This window comes from Tachysurus vachellii, chromosome 16, assembly GCF_030014155.1.
Source record: "Tachysurus vachellii isolate PV-2020 chromosome 16, HZAU_Pvac_v1, whole genome shotgun sequence".
NCBI classification, from domain to species: domain Eukaryota; kingdom Metazoa; phylum Chordata; class Actinopteri; order Siluriformes; family Bagridae; genus Tachysurus; species Tachysurus vachellii.
The window spans coordinates 1,182,356-1,207,043 of record NC_083475.1 but is presented as its reverse complement, the minus strand read 5'-3'; the positions used below and the strand labels follow the sequence as shown (position 1 = coordinate 1,207,043).

Sequence of the window (24,688 nt, the reverse complement as noted above, 5' to 3'; positions counted from 1 at the left end):
TTTTTTCAGTGAGCCTTTGACTTAGCAATGTTCTACCCATGCTATAGGGTTACAGCAGACTGATGCAGGGGCAGGAAAGAAAGGTCCTTTGGCCAGGGAGATTTAAGAAGCAGAAGAGCTGACGGAGGAGGAGATGTAAGGCTATAAGGTTCTCAAGGTATTATTAGGATGGAGATTGGCTTGAGGTGGTGCAAGATGACCTCTAGTGGCTTGCAAAAGCCACTGAAGTGGACATTAAGCACAATGAGCCAAAACACTTTCTGTACCCTTATGATCCAACTGTAAATGGTAGGAAGAATGTATGTTTTATCTCTTGAAAAAATGAATGCACTCCATGAAAGCCTGTGTTTTTTTTTAACATAGTTATACATATAGGTGTTTGATCTTCATTATAACAATATTGGAAGGTTCAAGTAATATAACTAAACAAATAAAACAAACAAAAAAGGTCCTTGTTAAATGTTCAATTTCTTGATATGAAAAAGTAAGGACACACCCACATTTATTTGTATTTAAAATCAATAAAATTACCTACAGGTGTATCACATCAGGTGCAAATAATTAGCACGTTGTTATAGAACATTTTGAAGAAGGCTTGCTTTATTTAAACCGCTGATATTTAGTTTAGTTTGCTCTTAATTGTTGAAGTGAGAGTTTTCACTATCGTGAGATCTTCTGAGACCTACAGAAAGAAGATTGTTGATGTTTATAAGTTTGGTAAAGGATATAAAAAGATCTTAAAAGAGTTTGTAATCAGCCATTTCACAGTCCAGAAATCATTTACAAGTGGAGAACATTTAAAATAACTGACAACATGACCAGGTCAGTCCATCCAAGCAAATTCACCCCGAGAGCATACTGTAAGATAATTAAAGAAGACTCCACAAACCCTAAAATATCATCATCACAGGACTTACAGCAAGCTCTTGCTACAGTTGATGTCAAAGTGAATGAACATACAATCAGAAAAAGACTGAACAAGTTTAAGTATCATGGGAGGTGTGCAAAGAGGAAACATGAGGACAAGACTGAAGATTGTGAAAGAACACAGAGGCCAAGACATCTGTAATAATGTGCTTTGGACAGATGAGTCTAAAACTGAATTATTTGGACACCATAACAGAGGACATGTTTGATGTAAACCTAATACAGCATTTCAGCAAAAGAACTTCAAAAAACTGTGAAACAAGGAGGTGGATGAGTTATTTGGGTTTGGAGATGCTTTGCTGCAGCAAAACCTGGTCAGCTTATTATGACAGAATCCACTATGAATTCTACATTGTATCAGAAGGTGCTTGAGGAACATATGAGACCATCTGTCAAAAAACTTGACCTTGAAACATGACAAGGACCTAAAACATACCAGTAAATCCACTAAAGACTCACTGAACAGTAAAAAACAGAGAATTCTGAAATGATCAAGTCAAAGCACAGATCTAAATCCTATAGAGATCCGGTGTGGTGATTTGAAACAGACTGTGGATGCAAGAAACCTCTCAAACATCACACAGCTGAAAGAGTTCTGCATTGAGGAGTGGGGGAAACTTTCTTCGTTGACATCAGAAACTGGTAGATGGCTACAAGAAATTCACTGAGGTTATTTCAGCCAAAGGAGGAAAGGCAAACTATCAGGGCACAAGATGTACTAACATTTTAATTTGTTTAATAAGTGAAAACAAAGTGATTTTTTTTTTTCACATGCAATTACATCACTTTCATCTACAGAAACAAAAACAAGATATTTCATAATGAAGAACTGAATATTTAATATAATAATAATAATAATAATAATAATAATAATAAAATGGTATTAACCCTCTGCTTGGCTTTATTTTTGGGTCTTACATCCACGATGTGTTGTGCCAACTCCGATCATGGGGTTTGCAAGTAGAGTTAGGTACAAAGGTAAAGAGGAGCATGAGACCAGAGCCGATCCTGACCTCCTTGAGGCCCTAAGCAAAATTCTTCTAAGGGGCCCTCCTACCTGACCCGTGAGCCATGTAAACCATTTGCCACATATTCACACTTGACAGCATCTCCTCTACTAACAAATTTCAGCATAGCACCTGTAAGGTTTAGATAACTACTATTATTCATTTTATAAGCTGCATTAGGCCCCACTTAAACTGCCTCCCTCAGATTCCTCTTTATCCATTTTCAAATATAAAATACTATTTATAATATGACTTGGCTCTTGCAATATTCAACTAGTGAATATGCAATAGCAGATATCAGAAATTACGTTTTTACTAGTGTAAAATGTAATTCCTGATATCAAAAATATGGTTACTACTACAAATCACACTCTTAATATTTACATTTTAAGTATTGAAAACTGAATTCTTGATATCAAAAATCCATATCATGTGAATGTATAAAAGCTAAAATGGCTTGCCAGACCGTATCACTGTGTTTTATAGTATGCATGAGAGCAATACTTGATCCCTGATGGTTATTATTTACTGAGGGATGTACATTCATATAGACCTGGCATTATGCCCATTCCAATGTAAATCCATTGGTTTCCATATTGCATTAACGTTGTTGTAACCTTGATTGAGACACTATAAACATTGTTATTTAGGAGTGCTATCACGCTACTTTTTGTACTGGTCCCCACACAGATGTTGCTGCTGGAAAGCGCGCATGTCATTTCTTGCATGATTGCACGCGCATATGAACGCATGTTCACGCGCGGCGCGGTTATCGAGCTGCCGTTTATAAACACTGTTGCCTAAAAAAAATAAACACCGTTGCCCTTGGGCGTTTATTCACGCGAATGTTCACGCAATAAATTGTTGTGTGACAGACAGACAGACAGGCCAAGAGATGCACTGTCAGCACTGCACAGCTAATGTAGCTACTGTAGTCAGATAGAGACTAGAGACAGAATCACATCAACTTAACTTTACTGTTATTTGCTCTTGCTGACATCAAACTTGAAGAGAACAAAAGTTTACCTGATTGCTGTTCTGACATTTCACTCTCATTTTGTTTCTTTTTTCAATTTTCATGGCCAGATGGATAACTCCGCTTCATATTATCATCCACACAGCAGGGGCGATTCTAGGGTCAGAGCTTTAGGGGTACTGAGCTCCTTTTTAGGGGTGCTGAAGCTAAGGTTATGATCAAAAGGCACACCGAGGCGTGTCATTTTAAATGTCTTTATTATTATTATTATTATTATTATTATTATTATTATTACTATTATTATTATTGGGCTTTTAACTTTTTATTAAATGACAAATTCCTTTCACAAGATCATTATGGACTGTCCCTAGTCTCTCACCTGATTCTGTCTTTTTTCTTTTAAAGAACTGTCATATGTCCATTGTTCACTGGCAGGCCACACACACACACACACACACACACACACACACACAGAGAGAGATAAAGAGAGAGAGAGAGAGAGAGAGAGAGAGAGAGAGAGAGAGAGAGAGAGAGAGAGAGAGAAAGAGAAAGAGAGAGAGAAACAGAGAGAGAGAGAGAGAGAGAGAGAGAGAGAGAGAGAGAGAGAGAGAGAGAGAGAGAGAAAGAGAAAGAGAGAGAGAAACAGAGAGAGAGAGAGAGAGAGAGAGAGAGAGAGAGAGAGAGAGAGAGATGCTAGGAGTTCAGGAGTTAAGCCTGGTTCAGGTTAAATCCTCTGTGTGATGAATGAATAAATACAGCAAAAGAAAAACATTAAACTTTCTTTTATTGTCTAGTTTGACAGTCAGCCACAATTGAAAAATAACAGATATAAAGCTAGGAATGATAACAATTCATTTAAAAATCCACAGTGAGGTCCAAACGCCAGGGCTTCATGTTTCCATGACAACTGACCAGAAAAGACGCATGTGACGTCCCGATTGTTAAAATGAGTATCAAATTAACGATAAACTTTACCAACAGAGACACACGTACACACTACACAGGTACGCAGTTTATTTGTCACGCTGCTGTTTGTTTCATGCTCTAGCAGTTAATAAACAGAACTGCATGCGTCTTGCGGAAGAACATTGTAACCGGCGCTACTTCTCTCCGTTTATGACTATGGACGAGTCACTCAGGTCCTGTGCTACTCCACAGCGGTGGTGACTCGCTGGACTAAAATATTAATAAAAATTTTAGGGGTGCTGAGCTCCTTTTTAGGGGTGCTGAGCTCCTTTTTAGGGGTGCTGAGCTCCTTTTTAGGGGTGCTGAGCTCCTTTTTAGGGGTGCTGAGCTCCTTTTTAGGGGTGCTGAGCTCCTTTTTAGGGGTGCTGAGCTCCTTTTTAGCCTCGCCCATGTTTACACAGTAAACATTAACACGCACTGTAAAATGAGGCAGGGGGAGGCGATGCCTTGCGTAATGTTTACGCCTTGCGTAAAGAGCTCTGCCAGGCCGCAGATCGTGCCCGCTGTGCCACCAAGCAAATGGCCCATGTTATTGGCCATTCTATGGCTGCCATGGTTGTCACAGAGAGGCACTTGTGGCTTAATCTAACGGTATTAAAAAAAAAAGACAAGGATTATCTCCTAAATGCCTCAATGTCTCCTTAGGGAGCTAATCCCTCACCACATCCAAGAATCAGGGATTACACCAGTTGCTCTTGGCCCCAGTCAAAGTCCCACAAACGTTAACAAAAGGAAAGCATGATGGCCCGTGCCTCTCACCACATAATCCAAAAAAGAGGGCTAAAGTTTCCCAAAGTAGTCCCCCAGGAACACGTCTGACAATGGCAGGACTTTATTTTGACCGACTAGGATCATACCATTATGTGAAAGAAAGAAGGGTGCAGCGTGTGTAGTGGTACAGACCATTGGAGACTTATTTAAATACAAGCAAAGAAATGATGATGGAAACCCGAAACAGAAGCAGCATCTGTCTGTATACGAGTGATATTGGAGAGCTGAGTGCACAATTTGTTTACACTGCTTGTGTGTTGAGTTGTTCCTGCTGGTCCAGGAGCTGTTGTTGTCATTGCCTGGACCCGGGTTCGATTCCCAGACAGGGAGCTAATCCTGTCACTGAGGAGCTGAATCTCAGTGCTGCTACCAAGCCTGGATAAACAATGGGAGGGTTGTGTCAGGAACAACATCCGGCAAATCTAATATACGGACCATGTGATCCGTTGTTGCGACCCTGAACAGGGAAGAGCAGAAAGAACAACAAAAAAGAAACTCTGATCTGTAGTCTGACAGCGAATGAAAGTCATTAAATGTCTGATTTGTATTGCTGAACTCGGGTTAAACAGCCCGTCAGTTAAGGGCAGATGTTGTGAAATTCATTGTGTTTACCTGAAAAGCAGTAAAGCTCTGGTCATATGGTGAGGAGACATTTTACTGAACTAGGGTAACTAGTGTAAACTACAGAACATATTACACCTTTAAATAATCACCAAAACAAATCCTGAAGTGACAAAACACATCAACAATCTGTGGGAATGGGTCTGAAATTGATGCAGCAGTGAAAAGGGAAGCAGTGAAAAGACATTTTAAGGCCATATGGATATCATTAAAATATATACTTACACTTCCAGTCCAAAGGTTTTACACTAACAGACAAATATCTCAATCACTCTAATCACTCATCACACTTCATAATAACAAGCTCAGACTAATCTACATCAAATCAAATTAAATTTTATTTGTTACATACACATACATACAACATGAAATGCTTTTTACCAATGTCTGGTATTCAAGCATAAAAGGAAAAAGGAATGTAATTTGGGATAAAAAAAGTAAAACCAAAAGGAGGTAGATAAATAAAGTATAAACTATATTAAAAATGTATATAAAATATGAAAAATATGAAAATATACAGTATGTGAAAAATAGTGTATATACATAAATGCATTTTTATGATTGTCCTTAAAGTGTTCATGTGTAGTATGGTGTGTATAAGTGTATAAAGTGGCACTGTGCTGTGCAAGTCCAGAGTTAAAGTGACAGTCCAGATTTAAAGTGTCATAGTGCAAAAGATGATTGTCTGGTACTAGATCCTGGGTAAACTCTGAATGGCCTACGGGAAGAAGCTTCTCCTCATTCTCTCTGTGTTTGCTTTCAAGGAGCGGAAGCATTTCCCTGAATGCAACAAATAAAAGAGTCCATTGTTATGATGGCTGAGATCCTTTACAATCTTCCTGGCCCTGGTCCGGCACTGCGTGCTGTAGATGTCCTGCAGGTCAGGGAGCTCGGAGTGGATGGTGCATTCAGCTGACCACACCACCCTCTAAAGGGCTCGCCTGTCCTGCATGGTGCTGTTCCCGAACCAGGAAGTGATGCTACCCATCAGGACGCTCTCAATGGTGCAGGTGTAGAAAGTCTTTAGTACCTGAGAGGGTAGTTTGAAGTCCCTTAAGCATCTCAGGTGGTACAGACGCTGCCGGGCCTTCTTCACCAGGGTGTTGATGTGACAGGACCGAGACAGGTCCTGTGTGATGTGAACACCTAGGTACCGGAAACTGTCCACTCTCTCCACTGGGGTCCCCTTGATGTTTCGCGGTTGGTATGACCGCTCCTGCTTTGTGCTGAAGTCCACTATCAACTCCATAGTCTTGCTGATGTTCAGGAGAAGATTGTTCTCCTGGCACCATCTCTCCAGGTTTTTAGTCTCCTATAGGTAGGCCATCTCATCGTTGTTGGAGATCAGGCCCACCACAACAGTGTTGTCAGCAAACTTGATGATGGTGGTGGAGTTGGAAGTGGCCACACAGTCATATGTGTAAAGAGAGTATAGCAGGGGGCTCAGAACACAACCCTGGGGAGCTTCAGTGCTGAGGGTGATGGTGGATGAGGTGTGTTTGCCCACCCATATGGCTTGTGGTCTGTCTGTCAGGAAATTGGAGATCCATTGACACAGCGGCAGGCTGAGTCCCAGGACCTCCTTTTTCTCTTCTAAAACCCCCCTTTTTCTCTTCTGGTTCTCAACAAAGGTGGTTGCATTTTCTCTCCCTCTCCTCCCCCTTACTTTCCCTGCTTTGTTCCTCTCGTCTCATTTATTGTCTTAAACTTTTAGAGACTCTCTCCGAAATGTTCTCCAAACTCCAACTGAATATCATGGATTTGATAAACTGGTCTCTCAACGCAAGTGACACCATCTTCTCGACGAGAAGCTTGTGTTCGGGGGAACCTGACTGCCCAGCCGGAACGTTCGCAGCTGGCTATATGATGGACGCGTGGGAGAGGTGGCGGGTTGTGTGTCTGGTGGCTCTTTCCGTGGAGGACATTCAAGATATCTACCTATTCGGAACCATGATAACAGGATTTCTGCTGATTGGATTAGGCATTGCCCTGGTTTATTGAGAAAATCAGAAAACGGTAACAGCTGTCCAAAGCCTCCTAAGGCTGCCTGTCATGATTGATGTGGTGGGCAGGGCGGTCAGCACTGAGGCTGGGACTATTAACCGCAATATGGTTAACATCACGGAGAGGCTTACTGCTTGGAGACCAGAATGGACTAAGAGAGAGGCCAAGGCCGCTGTTGGAACAACGACTCCCCTGGAAGCGCACTGCAGTGAGACACTCTTGTGTTCCTACCCCAACTTCCACAGGCATCTACTGATTGTTGACTCTGTCTGGGACCTGATCAAGGCTATCTCCATGGCAACTTGCTGTGTATCGTTATGACAATCTTGCGGACTGAGGCACCTAGATTTGATGCTGGGAGCAGCAACTCTCCAGGCCTACACATTTACATACATACATACACACACATGCACGCACATATATAAATATATGCATTCACCCCCACCCCCAGCACCACCAGTCTGACAAGCGGGTCTGTGACCAGCGCTGAGAATGGCTGCAGGACCGGATGGCTGCTTGCCTGTGCTGGATTACCTCCACCCCCCACTCCCCTCCCCTGTTGCAAGTCGTGTGTTTATGGCGTACTGATTATGTGCTGATGTTGCTGAGGTTTTTTCCTGTTCCCAACACCCAGGATCTAGTACTGGACTGCTCCCTCCAACTTCACTGTTTTTCTGCACACCTTTTTTGCACTGACACTTTAACTCTGGCCTGTCGCTTTAACAGTGGACTGGCAGAGCACAGTGCCACTTTATACACTATATACACACCATACTGCACATGGACACTTTAAGGACAATCATAAAAAACGCATTTATGTATATACACTATTTTTCACATATATTTTCATATTTTCATATTTTATATAGTTTTTTATATAGTTTATACTTTATTTATCTACCTCATTTTGTTTTTATTTGTTTTTACTTTTTTTTTTATACCAAATTGCATTCCTTTTTCCTTTTATACTTGAATACCTGACGGTTGTAAAAAGCATTTCACTGCATGTCGTACTGTTCCATCAGCCTTCCTCTGTTTCTTCTGCAGGTCACACACTCTGACAGTACCTTTCTGGCAGCAGAGTTTTCATTGATTATCCAGTATCTCCGACGCAGCCTGGACAACATGTGGTTTCTTACTGCATGGCAGAGTTGTTGGTGAATATGCCACAGAATTAACGTTGCCACATGCATGTCTTTACACAGGATGACAGCATGCTTGGTCTCTGATGGTAATGCTGCCCTCTTGAGATGGCCGCCCACTCTGATGATTCCACTGTCAATCACTGGATCTAGCCTGTACAAATTACAGTACTGTCCTTTGGGATGCTCTTAGTGGCTCTGAGTGAACTGATTTCAGCATTGAATGCTTTGCTTCTGCCAGTTCTTCACATATTAAATGTTGTCCTTTTAGTGTGCTCTTAAAATGTTGCATTTTTTATGCCACCCTTTGTTCTTTGGTGTTTACATCTTCCTCTGACTGTTGTGTCATGGCTGAAAAGTCTTTTCTTTTCTGGGACAGTACTGTGAGGAGCTCCTTCACCTTTAAAAACCAGTCCACAGAGCGCCAGAAAACGGATTTTTCCAACTTCAGGTGCAGCTCTCTTTGAAGCAGCTGGTCGATGTGGACAGCGAGGACAGCAGCTGTGAGCTCCAGACAAGGGATAGTAGTCTGTTTGAGAGTAGCAACTCTGGCCTTTCCCAGAAGGAATAAGAGAAGAGCATGATTGTCTCTCTGGAATCTTACATACAGTATGACACTGTGCCGTATCCCACTTGGCTGGCATTGGAGAAGGGGTGGAGCTGCACTGCACTGTCAGGACAGAAGTTTTTAGGTGTAATGGACTGCTCCACTTGAAACACTGCCATCCTCTTCAGGTTTTCCAGCCAATCAGACCATTGTTTGGAGAAGTGAGGATGGACAGCATCATCCTAGCCCAAGTGTCTTCTACAGAGCTCTTGTAGTAGCAGCTTGGCCGTAATTGTGAAGTAATTGTTGGGGCCAGAAATCCCAAAGAATCATACATTGAGCTCACTACTGACAGTATTCCTCTTCTTGCTTGTAGTCTGAGACTGTATGCAGCAAAACACAGCTGTTGCTGAGCCACTTTGAAATTTTAAATCATATTTTACTGCAGAGAGCTGTCAAATCTTGCACCATTTGTATTGCCTCCTCTTATGTTGGCAGATATTTTAAACAATCATCAATTATGTTTGATTGTACTGACCACCTCTGGGGGAAAGTGAGGAGCATTGTATTCTTCTGTTCTTCTTAAAGCATAGTTTGCACAGCTTGGTGAGGACACAGCTCCAAACAGATGGACTTTCATGCGATACTTCACAGACTCCAAAAGAGTTTCACCTTTTGGCCACCAGAGGAAGCAAAGGAAGTTTCTGTGTTGCTCAGGGACATAAACTTTGTCTATGTGTGACTTATCTTAGAATTTAAAACTTTTATCCATTGTGTGATGCCACTTGGCAAAATAAACAATAATTTACAGAGGACATGTTTTTATATCCCTTTTTTATTTACTGTAAGGTTGGTGGCAAAACTCCTTTTCTTTTGCTTTCGGTGGCTGCTATTAGTGCTTTTGGGTATGGAGTGCTGTGGGTCTTGGATGTTGCCAAAAAGAGGATCAGATGCAATTTTTTGCTTGTTTTTCAATGAAGGCAACAACATCAATAAACAAGGCTCTCTGCCCACGCCTCTCCTGCAGGTCACAAGCCACATTTCTCCATCTTTCCCATAATTCTAAGGCAGCTTTAAAATGATGTTGTGCATGTTTGTTGGCAAATCCAGCTCTTTCATGTGATTTTATGTTCGTTACCAAAAAGTTCTGCAAGAAGACTCTTAGCTCTGTGATATCCCTGGTAATAAATGCTGATAAGTGCTGGCAACTGTAAACCAGTTGACCCCTGGTGTATTGTTCATACAGAAACATACAGTTATAAACCGTTGCATACTCAGTTGCCTGCCCCTGCTCACTCTGCTCAGGCCTCATACAGACTGAAGCAAGCTTATAATACAGGAAACATTGTATTCCCAATAACAATATATAGATATAAAAGATAACTTCCGCTGCAGGTAAAACACTTTCATGTTACATTCTAAAACAAAAAACACATTATAACTAGTAGCGCTTAAAACACCAACCTCGCTCTGCTCAGCACAAACAAAACACCCACAAAACTCAAAGAAATAAAATAACTTTATTGTTTCCTTTTCCCCTTTTATTCTTCAGATACATCGTTATTGATCTCAACAAAAAAACAAGGATTTTGCGTGAATTAAAAAGAATTAATAAATGAATTCACTAATCCCTATTAACACCGGTTACACATGGATTAAACTTTACTGCTGTGGTGACACTGCGTTTATTAAAATATGAATTCATGCCATCAGAAAGTTTAGAACCACACTGAGAATTATTCATATCCAAAACACACGGTTTAGCATTTGCAGCAGCAAGTCGTGTTTGAAGTTCGAGTTGTTCCTTTTCTCTTTTTAACCTTTTACTTTCCATTTATATTTTTTCTTCTTGTGCTTCAATGTCATGTTTTCTATTCAGAGCAGCAACATGTTCCAATAGTGCAGCTTTATCAGCTTCCACCTTTAAGCCCACTGACTCTGTGGTGGAGACGTGCGATGTTTGAGAGCCCGTTTTGGTTGACTTTGATTTTACAGAGTGTACATTGGAGACACTGTCACCTGGACATACATTGTCAACGTTTTGTTCATTGTTGTCCGTATTTGGAGACACATATTGATGCCCCACATCACACAACCAACATCTAATATAGTCAGCAAATTCACAGTGTGTTCACTTTATTTGTAAAGTATTCATTTAGTTTTTTCAGTTCATCGGGGGGTAACAGCAAGTTGCATCATGCGCATTCTTTGTGTCTTGGTTACATTGAATAAAGTTTGTGAGGAGCGAAGACAATGAATTGGCGTTGTTGCTTGATTTCATCAAAATTTTTAGGTCAATTAATTAGGTCCATTAACCTTTTTGCTTGTTTGCATTTTGCTTTCCCTTTTCCTTGGCATATTTCAATTTGAAGGCTGAAGCCCTTAAACGTATATTTTTGACTCCGTTTAGAAGAGACATCCATATTTTCTGTAGCTGTTTGTGTTTTTGCAACATCTTACATTTTCAAACTTGAACACTAAACTGCTGGCTGCCTTTTGCACCAGTGAGGAAGAAGGGGACACAGTGTTGCTAAGCGTTATTCCATACTTTATTGTTCCAGTTGTTGCACGTTGGTGCATAAAGGTACTGAACTTTTGATCCAGTCTTTAATTCAACTCCTCTTGACAATTGTATTTCAGTGTGGATTGCTAACATCAAACCCCAATAGTTTGCCCATTTTCCTGTACAGCATTAGCAGTCATAATTACATACCATTGTCTTTGAAGGGAGGGGGAGCACTGGTTGTGGGTGAGGCCTTTCCCGCCGTCAGCATCCAGAGAACAAAGGCGATGAATTAAACAATCCCTACACATCCATCTGTGCATCAATCAACAATAATCCACAATATATGACTTTGATGTATCGTCCTTTAGGTCCTAGGGCAGGTTTTTTACTGTTGTAGTGACCATTTGTCAAACTCATTCATTCATTCATTCATTCATTCATTCATTTTCTACCGCTTATCCGAACTTCTCGGGTCACGGGGAGCCTATCTCAGGTGTCATTGGGTATCAAGGCAGAATACACCCTGGACGGAGTGCCAACCCATCGCAGGGCACACACACACTCTCATTCACTCACACACTCACACACTACGGACAATTTTCCAGAGATGCCAATCAACCTACCATGCATGTCTTTGGACCGGGGAGGAAACCGGAGTACCCGGAGGAAACCCCCGAGGCACGAGGAGAACATGCAAACTGGAATGTGCCCCCAACTACTTAACAAATAAACTAAATTTTAACACACAAACAAAAATAGACAAATAGCTCCTACAACACCACTTTTTATTGCACTTTTACTCTCCTTTACATCTGTCTATCCATTTCCTATGATCACCAAAAGAGCCGGTTCAAAGAGTCGACTCAACTCTGAACGACACATGCTTCTAGAGTTAAAGAGAGAATGGTCTGAAAGTAACACTAATAATTTTGGAAAATTGACACAAGAATATGTTAAGAAAATGTTTTTATCAGTATTTGTTACTATTTACTGATGGGTCTAAAGACTCAAATAACAATCATGTGGGAGTAGGAGTGTATATACCAGAGTTATACATAAATATATGTAAACTAATTAATGATAGTCTATCTGTGTACACAGCTGAAGTTATAGCTATAATTCTAGGTTTACAATGGGTAGAAGAAGTAAAACCTCAAAGAGTAATTATATGTTCTGACTCTATTGCAGCACTTTATAGCTTGGATTCAACTGAAACAGCAAGAAATTACCTATTAAACGAAATACTCATGATAATGCTAAGAATAGAAAGACTTGGAATTGATGTACAATTCTGTTGGGTCCTGGCTCATGTTGGTGTAGAGGGCAATGAGATCTGATGGCAAAAAAATACCCTAAAAATAAAGAATGAGGAAATTATGAAAATCCCATTTGGGAAAAGTGAGGCCAAGTCATTAATAAAAACAGCAATAGAGTAAACATGGCAGAAAAAATGGGATATAGATAACAAAGGGAGACACTATTATAATATACAAAATGCAATCAAGGTCAAAGCAATTAAAGGGAAATGTAGAAGAGAAGAAGTGATTTTATCAAGATTAAGACTAGGACACACTGGATTAAAATCAACCATATTTTTAATGTGAAAATGCACATCAGATAAATGTGATGCATTTAATGTTCCAGAAAATGTGGAGTATGTCATAAGGATGTGTAAAAAATATCACTTAGAAAGGGAAATATTTAAAGGAAAGATATATGAGTTAGGAAAAGAATGGAGTTTGAAAGGGATTTTAGGGTTGGGTTTTTTTTGTTGTTGTAGCTACATGAAGCCCTGAGGTTGCATATCGTGGTACAGCAGGTGGCGCTCTGGTTGCGACCCGCGATATAAACCAAGAAGAAGAAGAACGACACATGACACATGACTCCTTCCTTCTAAAGTGAAAGTGTTTCTCTTTCCGAATCGACTCCATTTTGTTTGTACAAGTTAAAACATGTTTATCAGAAGCAGAAACGGTGATATTAATGTGACAGAACAAGGCCTGTTGACTAAAGGTAAGTTATTAGATTATTTGATAGACTTTGTGTTAGAAGAATGTAGATATATTGTATATTAAAGTCAGTATGATGTATGTACTGTACAGAGCTTTCAGCTTCCTCTCTTCACTTTATGGGGAATTAAACATTACAGGGGTTTTAAACAGGATATTTTACACTAAAGAGCAGCATTTTTCTTTAAGAATAAAGATGTGAAAATGATTGTGTACATTTGTTTGTGTGTCTCTAGGAGTGTGATCCATTCCATCAGAAGAGATCAGACTCTTCAGGACTCAGCTGTGTGTTTGTGTGTAAACTTTACTAATATTTAAAGATGGAGACTCCTGATCTGGACACAGATAATGTTTCTACACCATCAAACAACTGGTAATCTACAACATCCTTGTGTTCTAGTCATTAAATATTCACATCTAAATTATTATTAGTAAATATGAAATGATTTAACCAAATGTTTTACTATTACAGTATATAACTATACACATCTAACAGTCACTAATTCACAGTAAAAATGTATTGTTTAATGTAAGTAAAATAAAGTGTGTATATAAATGACTAAAGGACTGTGTATAATGTTGTACAGTAAACTCCAGAGAAAGAGATCAGAATCACCAACACACAGCTGTATCTCCATGAAGAGTGATCAGTCTATGGATCTTCCTCAGAGATTTAAAAATGGAGACTCATCACTTCTACACAGGTAACACCTCCTCACTGTTAATGTCACTGCTAAAGTCACATTTAAAGGGAAGTTTAACTACATAAACAGGGGCAAAATAAATACTGAAGCACAGTAATGGAGCCACTATTGTGTGTCCAAATTCTTTTTTGTAATATTTAATTTTTTATTTGGAAATGTGTTTGGGGAAAAGTGTGTTTGTGGTGTGTTTAATATAAATAGCACTTGGTTTGACATGTTGTTTTGTAATACAGTGAAATTCATATGTTAATGTGGTAGTTTTGGGGTTGCTGTGTGTTCAGTCATTGCAGGTGAGACGACTGCTTAGCATTATTGAGCTAATGACAGGAAACTAAGTCATAAGAATCATCTAGAGTTTGAATGTAAAAGTGTTATTGTAGACGAATAGCATCTGTCTTTACATTTACATTACATTTATGGCATGTGGGAGACTCCTTTATTCCCAGTGACTTACATGTAACTCATTTATAAATCTGAGCAATTGAGGGTTAATGGCCTTGTTCAGGGGACCAGCAGTGGTAGCTTGGTGGACCTGGGATTCAAACAAACTGTCTTCTGTGCTAATCCATAATAATTCTCTAAAGTCCTAAATAAACTTCTCAGTAGATTATTTTCAAATTCTAACCAAGTAGCATGGGAATGAAAATTTGAAAGAATCAAACACATTCAACAGAGGATTTGGTTGATAAGAACATAGATGAGATCAAGATGTATTTCTAAGCCTAGTGCTTGAAAATGACGCTCAATTTTAAATGAGTATATCTCAAAAACTACAAGGTGTGTTTGAATAATTCTGGTATTAAAATAAAGGTAACACGTGAGATTCATAACAGAAGTGTTATAGAAGTATATATGTATTACCAGGTCAGAGAAGATGGAACACAGCAAAATAATGTTAGAGAGTAAATCATGAAGGAATTAGTGTTGGGTCTGTGGTGAACTCAGAGTTTATGATGACCCATTAGTTCCTCAGGAGCTCTCGGCTGCACTATTATAAACTGTTGTAGAAAGGACATTATTTACATTTACACTATTTACTGTAGAGTGTCACCAAAATGAGGATGAGGTTCACTTCTGAGTCTGGTTCCTCTCAAGGTTTCTTCCTCATATCATCTCAGGGAGTTTTTCCTTGTCGCTGTCGCCTCCGGCTTGTTCATTAGGGATAGGATAGATAGATATATAGGAGTTGTGACCTAATGGTTAGAGAGTCTGACTCCTGACCCTAAGGTTGTGGGTTCAAGTCTCGGACCGGCCCTAAGGTGCCCTTGAGCAAGGCACCGAACCCCCCAACTGCTTCCCAGGCGCCGCAGCATAAATGACTACCCACTGCTCCGGGTGTGTGTTCACAGTGTGTGTGTGTTCACTGCTGTGTGTGTGCACTTTGGATGGGTTAAATGCAGAGAACGAATTCTGAGTATGGATCACCACACTTAGCTGTATGTCACGTCATTTAAATTAAGTTAATATTTTTTATTTAATTTTAAACTTTAAATGTATGTATTGATGGATTTATTTATTTTTATTTCTTTTTTATTTCTTTTTCTGTTTCTATACTTCTGTGAATTTTTAAAAGCTCTATACAAAAAAATTGAATTGAAATTTAATTGAATTCATGCAGTGAAAACTAAAACCTCAAGGAATCTATTGTATAACATCTCACAAGATCTAATTACAGGGGGCACGGTGGCTTAGTGGTTAGCACGTTCGCCTCACACCTCCAGGGTTGGGGGTTAGATTCCCGCCTCCGCCTTGTGTGTGTGAAGTTTGCATGTTCTCCCCGTGCCTCGTTGGTTTCCTCCGGGTACTCCGGTTTCCTCCCCCGGTCCAAAGACATGCATGGTAGGTTGATTGGCATCTCTGGAAAATTGTCCGTAGTGTGTGATTGCGTGAGTGAATGAGAGTGTGTGTGCGATGGGTTGGCACTCCGTCCAGGGTGTATCCTGCCTTGATGCCCGATGACCATTGAGCACAGAAAAATCATTCTGTTTATTTTAAGTAAAAATCCACATTCAGTTAGCAAGTGAGTTAAAAACTGTAAAGATTGTAAATAAATGATTAAAGAAGTGTCTATAATGTTATACAGTAAACTCCAGAGAAAGAGATCAGAATCACCAACACACAGTTGTTTCTCCATGAAAAATCATGAGTCTATGGATCATCATCCAGAGTTTAAAGTTGTAGACTCCTCACTTCTACACAGGTAACGTCTCTTGACCTTTAATGTCAATGCTAAAGGTACACTTAAAGGGTAATTTAATGAGATAAACAGGGGGCAAACTAAATGCTACAACACTAGAACTGTGACCTTAATAAAGCCACTATTATGTGTTTAAAAATCACTCAGTCTGGTTTTTTTGGGAAATGTTTAGATTGGAATGTTTGCTTGTGGTATCTTTCTTCAAATGACATGTTGTTTTGTAATGCAGTGAAATTCATACGATGGCATTCAAATATGGCTTAAGTGTCCAAATAATAGTCTATATACTACAGTCATTAGATTATTGAAAACAAATGATTAAGTCTAATAAATAAACCCTGTGTCTTCCTGCTTCTCCATATCACAGGTACGACCCAGAATCTGCTGGTGGAAATGAATTCCAGAAAAAGTTCAAATTAAATCTGATGAAGAAGTTTCAGTGTTTGAATGGAGTGATAATAAACCTGGGAACCCAAACACTCCTGAATGAGATCTACACAGAGCTCTACATCACAGAGGGAGACAGTGGAGAAGTCAATAATGAACATGAGGTGAGACAGATCGAGGCAGCATCCAGGAGAAGAACAACAGAGGAAACACCAATCAAATGCAATGACATCTTTAAGCCTTTATCTGAACAAGACAAACCCATCAGAACTGTGCTGACAAAGGGAGTAGCTGGCATCGGAAAAACAGTCTCTGTGCAGAAGTTCATTCTGGACTGGGCTGAAGGGAAAGTAAATCAGGACGTCCACCTCATATTTCCACTTCCTTTCAGAGAGCTGAACTTGATGAAGGACCAGAAACTGAGTCTGATGGAGCTCCTTCATGTGTTTTTTATGGAAACAAAAGAAACCAGTTTGGAAGAGGTTCTGTTCATTTTTGACGGATTGGACGAGTGTCGTTTTCCTCTAGATTTCCAGAACACAGTGAGAGTGTGTGATGTAACTAAATCAGCATCAGTGCCTGTGCTGCTGATAAACCTGATCAAAGGGAATCTGCTTCCCTCTGCTCTCATCTGGATCACCTCCAGACCTGCAGCAGCTGATCAAATCCCCTTTGAGTGTGTGGATCGAGTCACAGAGGTACGTGGGTTCAATGACCCACAGAAGGAGGAGTACTTCAGGAAGAGGTCCAGTGATCAGAGCCTGGCTAATAATATCATCACACACCTGAAGTCATTAAGAAGCCTCTACATCATGTGTCACATCCCAGTCTTCTGCTGGATTTCAGCCACTGTTCTAGAGAGAATGTTGGGTGAAGCAGAGAGTGGAGAGATCCCCAAGACTCTGACTCAAATGTACACACACTTCCTCATCATTCAGACAAACATCATAAGAGAAAAATACTCAAAGAAGCAGGAGAGTGATGAAGAAATGCTTCTTAAACTGGGACAACTGGCTTTTCAGCAGCTGAAGAAAGGGAACCTGATCTTCTATGATGAAGACCTGAGAGAGTGTGGTATTGATGTGACAGAAGCAGCAGTGTACTCAGGTGTGTGTACTCAGATCTTCAGAGAGGAGTTTGGGCTTCACCAGAGTAAAGTGTACTGCTTTGTTCATCTGAGCATTCAGGAGCATCTCGCAGCTCTGTATGTGCACCTGACCTTCATGAAGGAGAAGAGAAATGTTCTTAAACAGAATCAGCTTTTCATACAGGTTTCTCAGAGTTTGATAAAATTAGATAAAATCTCAGATGTACACAAGAGTGCTGTATTTCAGGCTTTAAAAAGTAAGACTGGACATCTGGATCTTTTCCTTCGCTTTCTTCTGGGTCTCTCACTGGAGTCCAATCATAAACTCTTATATGCTTTAGTAACACAGGCAGGAAGTAGCTCCCAGAGCATAAAGAATACAGTTCAGTACATTAAGAAGAAGATCAGTGAAGATCTTCCTACAGAAAAATCCATCAATCTGTTCCACTGTCTGAATGAACTGGGTGATAATTCTCTAGAGGAGGAAATCCAACTCTACCTGAAATCTGGAAAACAAAGTGAACTTTCTTCTTCACAGTGGTCTGCTCTGGTGTTTGTGTTACTGACATCAGCACAGGAGCTGGATGAGTTTGACCTGAGTAAATATACCAGTACAGATAAGATAACAGAAGATATTGTTCTGAAGATGATGCCTGTGATTACAGCATCCAGTAAAGCAATGTAAGTAAATGTGCATATAACTGTTCTACTGTTACAGTGTTAGAGAGAAACTTAACACACTCTAATATGGACTTTGGGATGTTCTGACCTGAAGTGAAGGTGATACAGAGTGGAGTTAATGTAAATAGATAAATTAGGGAATAAAAACTGCATTAATAAATGAATGATACTGAAGGGCAGCTATTAAACATGTAGAAGCAGGTGATTACATTTGAGAGAGTTTTGAAGTTTTGTAGTTATGACTTACCTTAATATCTTAAAATAATTAGGAAGTTAATGCTGGGTTTATGTTTGATGTATATTAAACACACCTGTGTACCAGACATAAAGAACCATGTTTACTGCAGTTTTAAAAAAGATTTAAAAAGATTTTACTCATTATTAGGTTTTATTTGTGAGGTGGAAATGGTCTTTCATAGAAAGCTGACTTTGCAAAGACTTCTACTCATTAGAGGAAACATTTTTTTATTATTATTATTATTATCATTATTATTATTATCATTATAATGATAATAATAATAATGATAATAATAATAATGATAATTAAATCTGCAAGCAGCATTTCCCGGGTTCAAGCGTTTAAGGCCTTTAGGGAGTTTAAGGCCTTAAAGGATTTTCACATACACAAAGTGACCTGCAAGTTACAGAGGGTGGCACCCGCTCCTAACCTAGTGTCTCTAATACAGAAAAGCTTACCAATGTGTTGCACAATATATGTCATGTGAAGTACTCACCTGTCCAGTTTTCCCTAAAATAAACAGTCATATCCATAAAGCGAAGAAACACAAGCATCCAGATGCAGAACGAGTGACCGGCAAGTCACATACACAAAGTGACCGGCAAGTCACATACACAAAGTGACCGGCAAGTCACATACACAAAGTGACCGGCAAGTCACATACACAAAGTGACCGGCAAGTCACATACACAAAGTGACCGGCAAGTCACATACACAAAGTGACCGGCAAGTCACATACACAAAGTGACCGGCAAGTCACATACACAAAATAACTAAGAAATTGGGATACATGAACAGTCTGACATACTAAAACCGAATGAACAACAATAGAGCCGTCTAATTGAAGCTGAATGTGCTTGGGGGAGAGCACTAATTCTAGAACACTGAGAGCACTGATTCTAGAACTGTGTTCAGACTGTGATGTCACACAGGATAATGAAGATTGACAGGAGATGTCCAATGGTAGGGATCTGAAAAGAGAGAGAGAGAACAAGAACAAACAATCGCCGCTGTTTTTGAACTGTGACCTCAGTTTGACCTCTTTCACATGTGTCCCAGGTTTGGTGTTGATAGCTCATTTAGTTCTTGAGTTATTGACATTTTAGTAAAACTGGCTCCTCACAGTCCAAATGTTTTGGGGCCCCTTAAGGACCCTGAATCAAAATTTCGACTTTTTTTCAAACATTATTGACAATGAGACTCCAGAGAATATTACTGCACTGGATTGGTCTCGATCAGGCGAAAAACCTAGGACTAGTTAGCAAAAGTAGGTTTCGGACAAAATGCGCTATAGCGAAAAACTTTTCAAGGGGTGAATGAAATCGGAGATATACGTTTTTTAAGTCATGAGTCAAGGATTCCAATGATATAAAGCACTTGAGATTTGGACATACGGTTTAGGAGTTATGGGCACAAACGCGTTGAGGGGCGCTGAAGCGCCCCAAATTGTCCGATTCCGCTGAAATTTTGGCCCTGAGTAACTGTGACCAGTACTACCATCTGACTAAGTTTGAGCTCTCTAGGCCTTACGGTTTGGGCTGCACGACCGTTTCTAGGGCGGAATAATAATAATAATAATAATAATAAAAATCTGAGCAAATACAATAGTGTTCCAGTGCTTCGCGCTTGAACCCTAAAAATCCTAACAAAAACAATAGGTTTCCAGCACTTCGCGCTTGAACCCTAATAATAATAATAATAATAATAATAATAATAAAAATCCTAACAAAAACAATAGGTTTCCAGCGCTTCGCGCTTGAACCCTAAAAATCCTAACAAAAACAATAGGTTTCCAGCGCTTCGCGCTTGAACCGTAATAATAAAAGTCCTAACAAAAACAATAGGTTTCCAGCGCTTCGCGCTTGAACCGTAATAATAAAAGTCCTAACAAAAACAATAGGTTTCCAGCGCTTCGCGCTTGAACCCTAATAATTCGAGACAGAGAAGGAAGATTCTAGAGGCAGGAGGAAGCATCAGTATAAAGTCAGAGACTGTTGGACTTGGACAGGGTAGATTTTGAACCTATAAGGAGAACCTTTGAGAATTTTGAGAAATTCTGAGGAAAACCAAGGGTTTATTTTATTTAAGCATCAATTGGTGAGACAGGAGTGTGGAAGAGCAGAGTCAGGTTTTGTGGACATATAAAATATATACCAAATTTTATATACCACATTATTTTAATGTGTGAAACCGTATCAAAGGCTGCACTCAAATCTAACAGGACAAGAATTGTTAAGAGTTCAGCATCAGCAGCCATCAGGAGATCATTAGTGACCTTCACAAAAGAAGTTTCCATACTGTGTTTATTCCATTCATGTCTGAATAGAAAGTGTTCATTTATCTGAAAAGTGCTCCCTTTAATGCTAATATATAACACTAGATGATAAGATTTTAGCTAATGTCAGTCTGATTCCTAAACAGAATTCTCTATAGTTACTTCTGGTCAAATTATAACCAAGTGGCTCATGTTATGGAAGCATTGAGAGAATCACGGACAAGAGTAAAAAGGTTCACAATTTACTTGTATTGCTGTGCAACAGGACCCAACACTCCTCATGAGAGACCAGTATCAATAATCACACTGAGGTCTTTTACTGCTGCACACGATGTAATAGAAAGACCATCCAGAGTTACTCTGTAATCAGAAAGCTTACTTCTGCCTGTCTGTGGTCCTGGTACAAGAACTTCTGTGTGTCAGAGTTAAACAGGAGGAAGTTAGTAAGCGTCTTATAAGTCTTATTAAACTGGTGACTCACATCCGACTTAGCTGACTTAGCTGTGTGTCATCAGTGTAACAGTGGAAGCTAATACCATGTTTATTAATAGATTACTCTAGATATTAGTTAGCTGTAGTTAAACACTAACTTTACCCATTTTAATGACATCAACATGTAGATGTCGACTACAGTGTCACTTTAACCATATTGTCTAACTGGTGTTTGTACTTTCAGTATTTATAAAAATGAGAAGGTTTGATCATTTACACTAGTCTGAGTTCATTATGTTTTATTTTATTTCCTTTAGTATCAGCTGTGATTCACTTGGAGTAAAAAGTTGGTCATCTCTGGTCTCAGCGCTCAGATCAGAAACCTCCAAACTGAGAGAACTTCATCTGACTGTGAAAACACTGGATCTGTCTGATAATAAACTAGGAGACTCAGGAGTGAAGAGTCTCTCTGCTGTACTGGAGAATCCTCACTGTAAACTGGAGACACTGAAGTAAGATCATATATTAAAACATTAATAATAAATCATGGTCTAATCTTCATCCAGGTCGTAATAATAGATAAACACATTCTGTATGAATAAAACAGTCACAGTTGTTCTTGTCAATACTGAATAAACCATTTACACTTTCACAGTCTGGGTTTAAAAAATACACCAATGAACTAACAAATTCTCCAAAAACTAATTAGAGTCTGACCCTGTTTTAGGTCTGATTACTGACAGTCTGATCTTCTCAAGAAAGATCTGTTCATGTGAACTCGGATTAAAACAGAGATTTTGTTGAGATGTGAAGCAGAGAAAAGTTACAGAAAACATTTACGTTAATATTTTATTTCTCACATACACAACCATACACAGTACAACATGTAGTGAAATGTTTTTAAACTGTCTGTGATTTAAACATAAAATAAAATAGAATAATAAAAAAGATAATAGAATAAAAATAGATGTAACAAATAGAAATGTAAGAATCAGTTTAATGGAGTGGAAAAATAAATGTGAATATGGATCAGTGGCAGAACAATGTGAGTGTTTTAATAAAGTTCAGATGTGTTAAATATTGCAATATATGAAATATGTTATGTGTAAAATAAAATCTGGCTGATGTATCAGTGTTGTGTATGAAAGTCCAGAAAAAGTCCAAGTTCTAGTCTTATGTGTTGTCCTTGTCTCTAAAGTGTGTGTTACTCAGTCCACAATAATACACACTGTCTACAGTCAGGGTCGACACTCGAGCCCCAGTAAAATGTTCCTGATAAATCAGTGTCTGATGATGTAGATTACAGTAGATATGTCTGAAAATAGGCTTCGTCTTCATCAAACATTAATATTTACATCATGATTTAAAACATGAAGACTGATTGTAATGTTAGCTGAAGTGAAAATATCCTGTACCTTTAGTCATAAGCCCCGCCCATCATAAGCCATGCCCATCATAAGCTAAGCCCATCACTGTGCCCCGACCATCACTGTGTCATGCCCATCATAAACTATGCACATCAATGTGAACCACCCTTCACTTTGACACCCCCGTGCCCGAACCCCTCATTGTACCCCACCCCCTTTTTACTGCCCCCCATGCCCCACCCCCTCACAGTTTTTCACTTTTCTCTGTAGAAATGTCGACTTGCAGTCAGATGATAATTAATAATCCCACATTGTATCTGAGGACTGAGGAGATGTAACTACCAGACTAACACTTATCACTGTGTTAATGAGTAGTGTGTGAATGTGGATTTAGATGAATGAGGACTTCCTGTTTTACACATCTGATTTATTTGTCACAGATTTGATCAATAATGTTAAATTGTTAACTGCTAAAAGAAGGTTTTCTTTTCTCTTCTCATGTCTAAAATCTAAAATAAAAGTGATTTATTCATTTAGACGACTAGTTAGTTAGTTTTCTTACAAAAATACTAGTTGTGGATTTAAGGTTGTTTAGCTAAAAAAGTTTACATGTGTAATTGTAGCAAAGATCTTTACAGTGAAATAAAATGTAAAACTGAAATAATAAAATGATCTGCAGCACAAAGTTACATTCATGTTTCTTACATTATATGATGAAAAACAAATAAACAAACAAATAAATAAAGGCTTAGTGTTTTTGCCCAAAAAAAAAAAAAGACTTTTCAGGTTTCTGTAATATTCTTGTGAGCCTGTGATCAAAGTGATTAAACACTAGAAACGTCCCTGGATACAACCAGTGAAGAGTGTGTTATTGTGTCTCTCTACAGGTTGTTTAATTGTGGTGTCTCAGATGAAGGCTGTGCTGCTCTGACTTCAGCTCTGAGATCAAACCCCTCACACCTGAGAGAACTGGATCTGTCTGATAATAAACTAGGAGACTCAGGAGTGAAGAGTCTCTCTGCTGTACTGGAGAATCCTCACTGTAAACTGGAGACACTGAGGTAAGATCATCTCTCTGAGAGTCACATGACCTGATCCTCAGTAAGACACATTCTCTAATAGTGAGACTGAAGCAGAAGTTTTAGGTTCATCATCAATGTCCTGAGGATGAAGATTGTTTCTTTTCACTGCACACTGATGATTTCGCACAGACTCTGATGTGACTGCAATGTGTCTGAAATTACTGTGAAATTTACTAAAACATTGGAACTAATCACACAAACTGGAGCTGGGACACAAACTAAATGTACTGTGTGAGCTGCAGGGTTTAAAAGCAGCACTGACATGGAAATAAATAGAACTTGGAGACTAAAATTACACAAGAGTCTCTGATCAGCTCACACTTTCAGAATATAGAATTGATGGATTTACCCTCCATCAGGGGGCAGAAGGGCTGCATGATGAAGGTTAAAATGATCATCAAGAGTCAGTTATCTGTCAGCTATCAGCTTTTTTATTTCAATTATTTTCACTTATTTTTTACAGTAAAATCAGTAAAACTTGTTATAAACAGAACAGAAATAAAGAAGTTCTCTGTATTATAATATAAGAAGATGTAAAATTCTGTTCAGTGTACAAGTGGGTCTGTTTTACACTCTAATTGTTATAATAAAATTAAATTGTAATAAGACTCCACTGTAGAAAACAGAATGATTCAGAGGTGAATGAACTAAACCTACACTATACATGTCAGTATTTGTACTATACATTTGTGTTGTCAAGGTTTTTGTTAGAAACACAAGTCTATCAACATGATCCAGCTTTAGTGAGGACCACAAGAGAGT

At 39.1% G+C, this 24,688-nt stretch overlaps 1 protein-coding gene across 11 annotated transcripts in view; it reads left to right on the top strand.

Annotated features, from left to right (window-relative positions):
• Positions 1-13,353: 13,353 nt before the first annotated feature.
• LOC132858818 (NACHT, LRR and PYD domains-containing protein 3-like) overlaps positions 13,354-24,688 on the top strand; it is an 86,742-nt gene continuing 75,407 nt past the window's right edge. For 9 of the 11 annotated variants that reach the window (XR_009649653.1, XM_060889300.1, XM_060889298.1 and 6 more), the window contains exons 1-7: positions 13,354-13,480; positions 13,713-13,849; positions 14,064-14,180; positions 16,264-16,380; positions 16,745-18,532; positions 21,795-21,989; positions 23,732-23,905. Coding sequence is in view for 10 of the 11 variants with exons in the window: in XM_060889300.1 (XP_060745283.1) it covers positions 13,797-13,849; positions 14,064-14,180; positions 16,264-16,380; positions 16,745-18,532; positions 21,795-21,989; positions 23,732-23,905 (2,444 nt within the window). In the remaining variant the exon portion in view is untranslated. The remainder of the gene's footprint in view (positions 13,481-13,712; positions 13,850-14,063; positions 14,181-16,263; positions 16,381-16,744; positions 18,533-21,794; positions 21,990-23,731; positions 23,906-24,688) is intronic. The other 2 variants (XM_060889303.1, XM_060889304.1) reach the window with 1 other exon arrangement.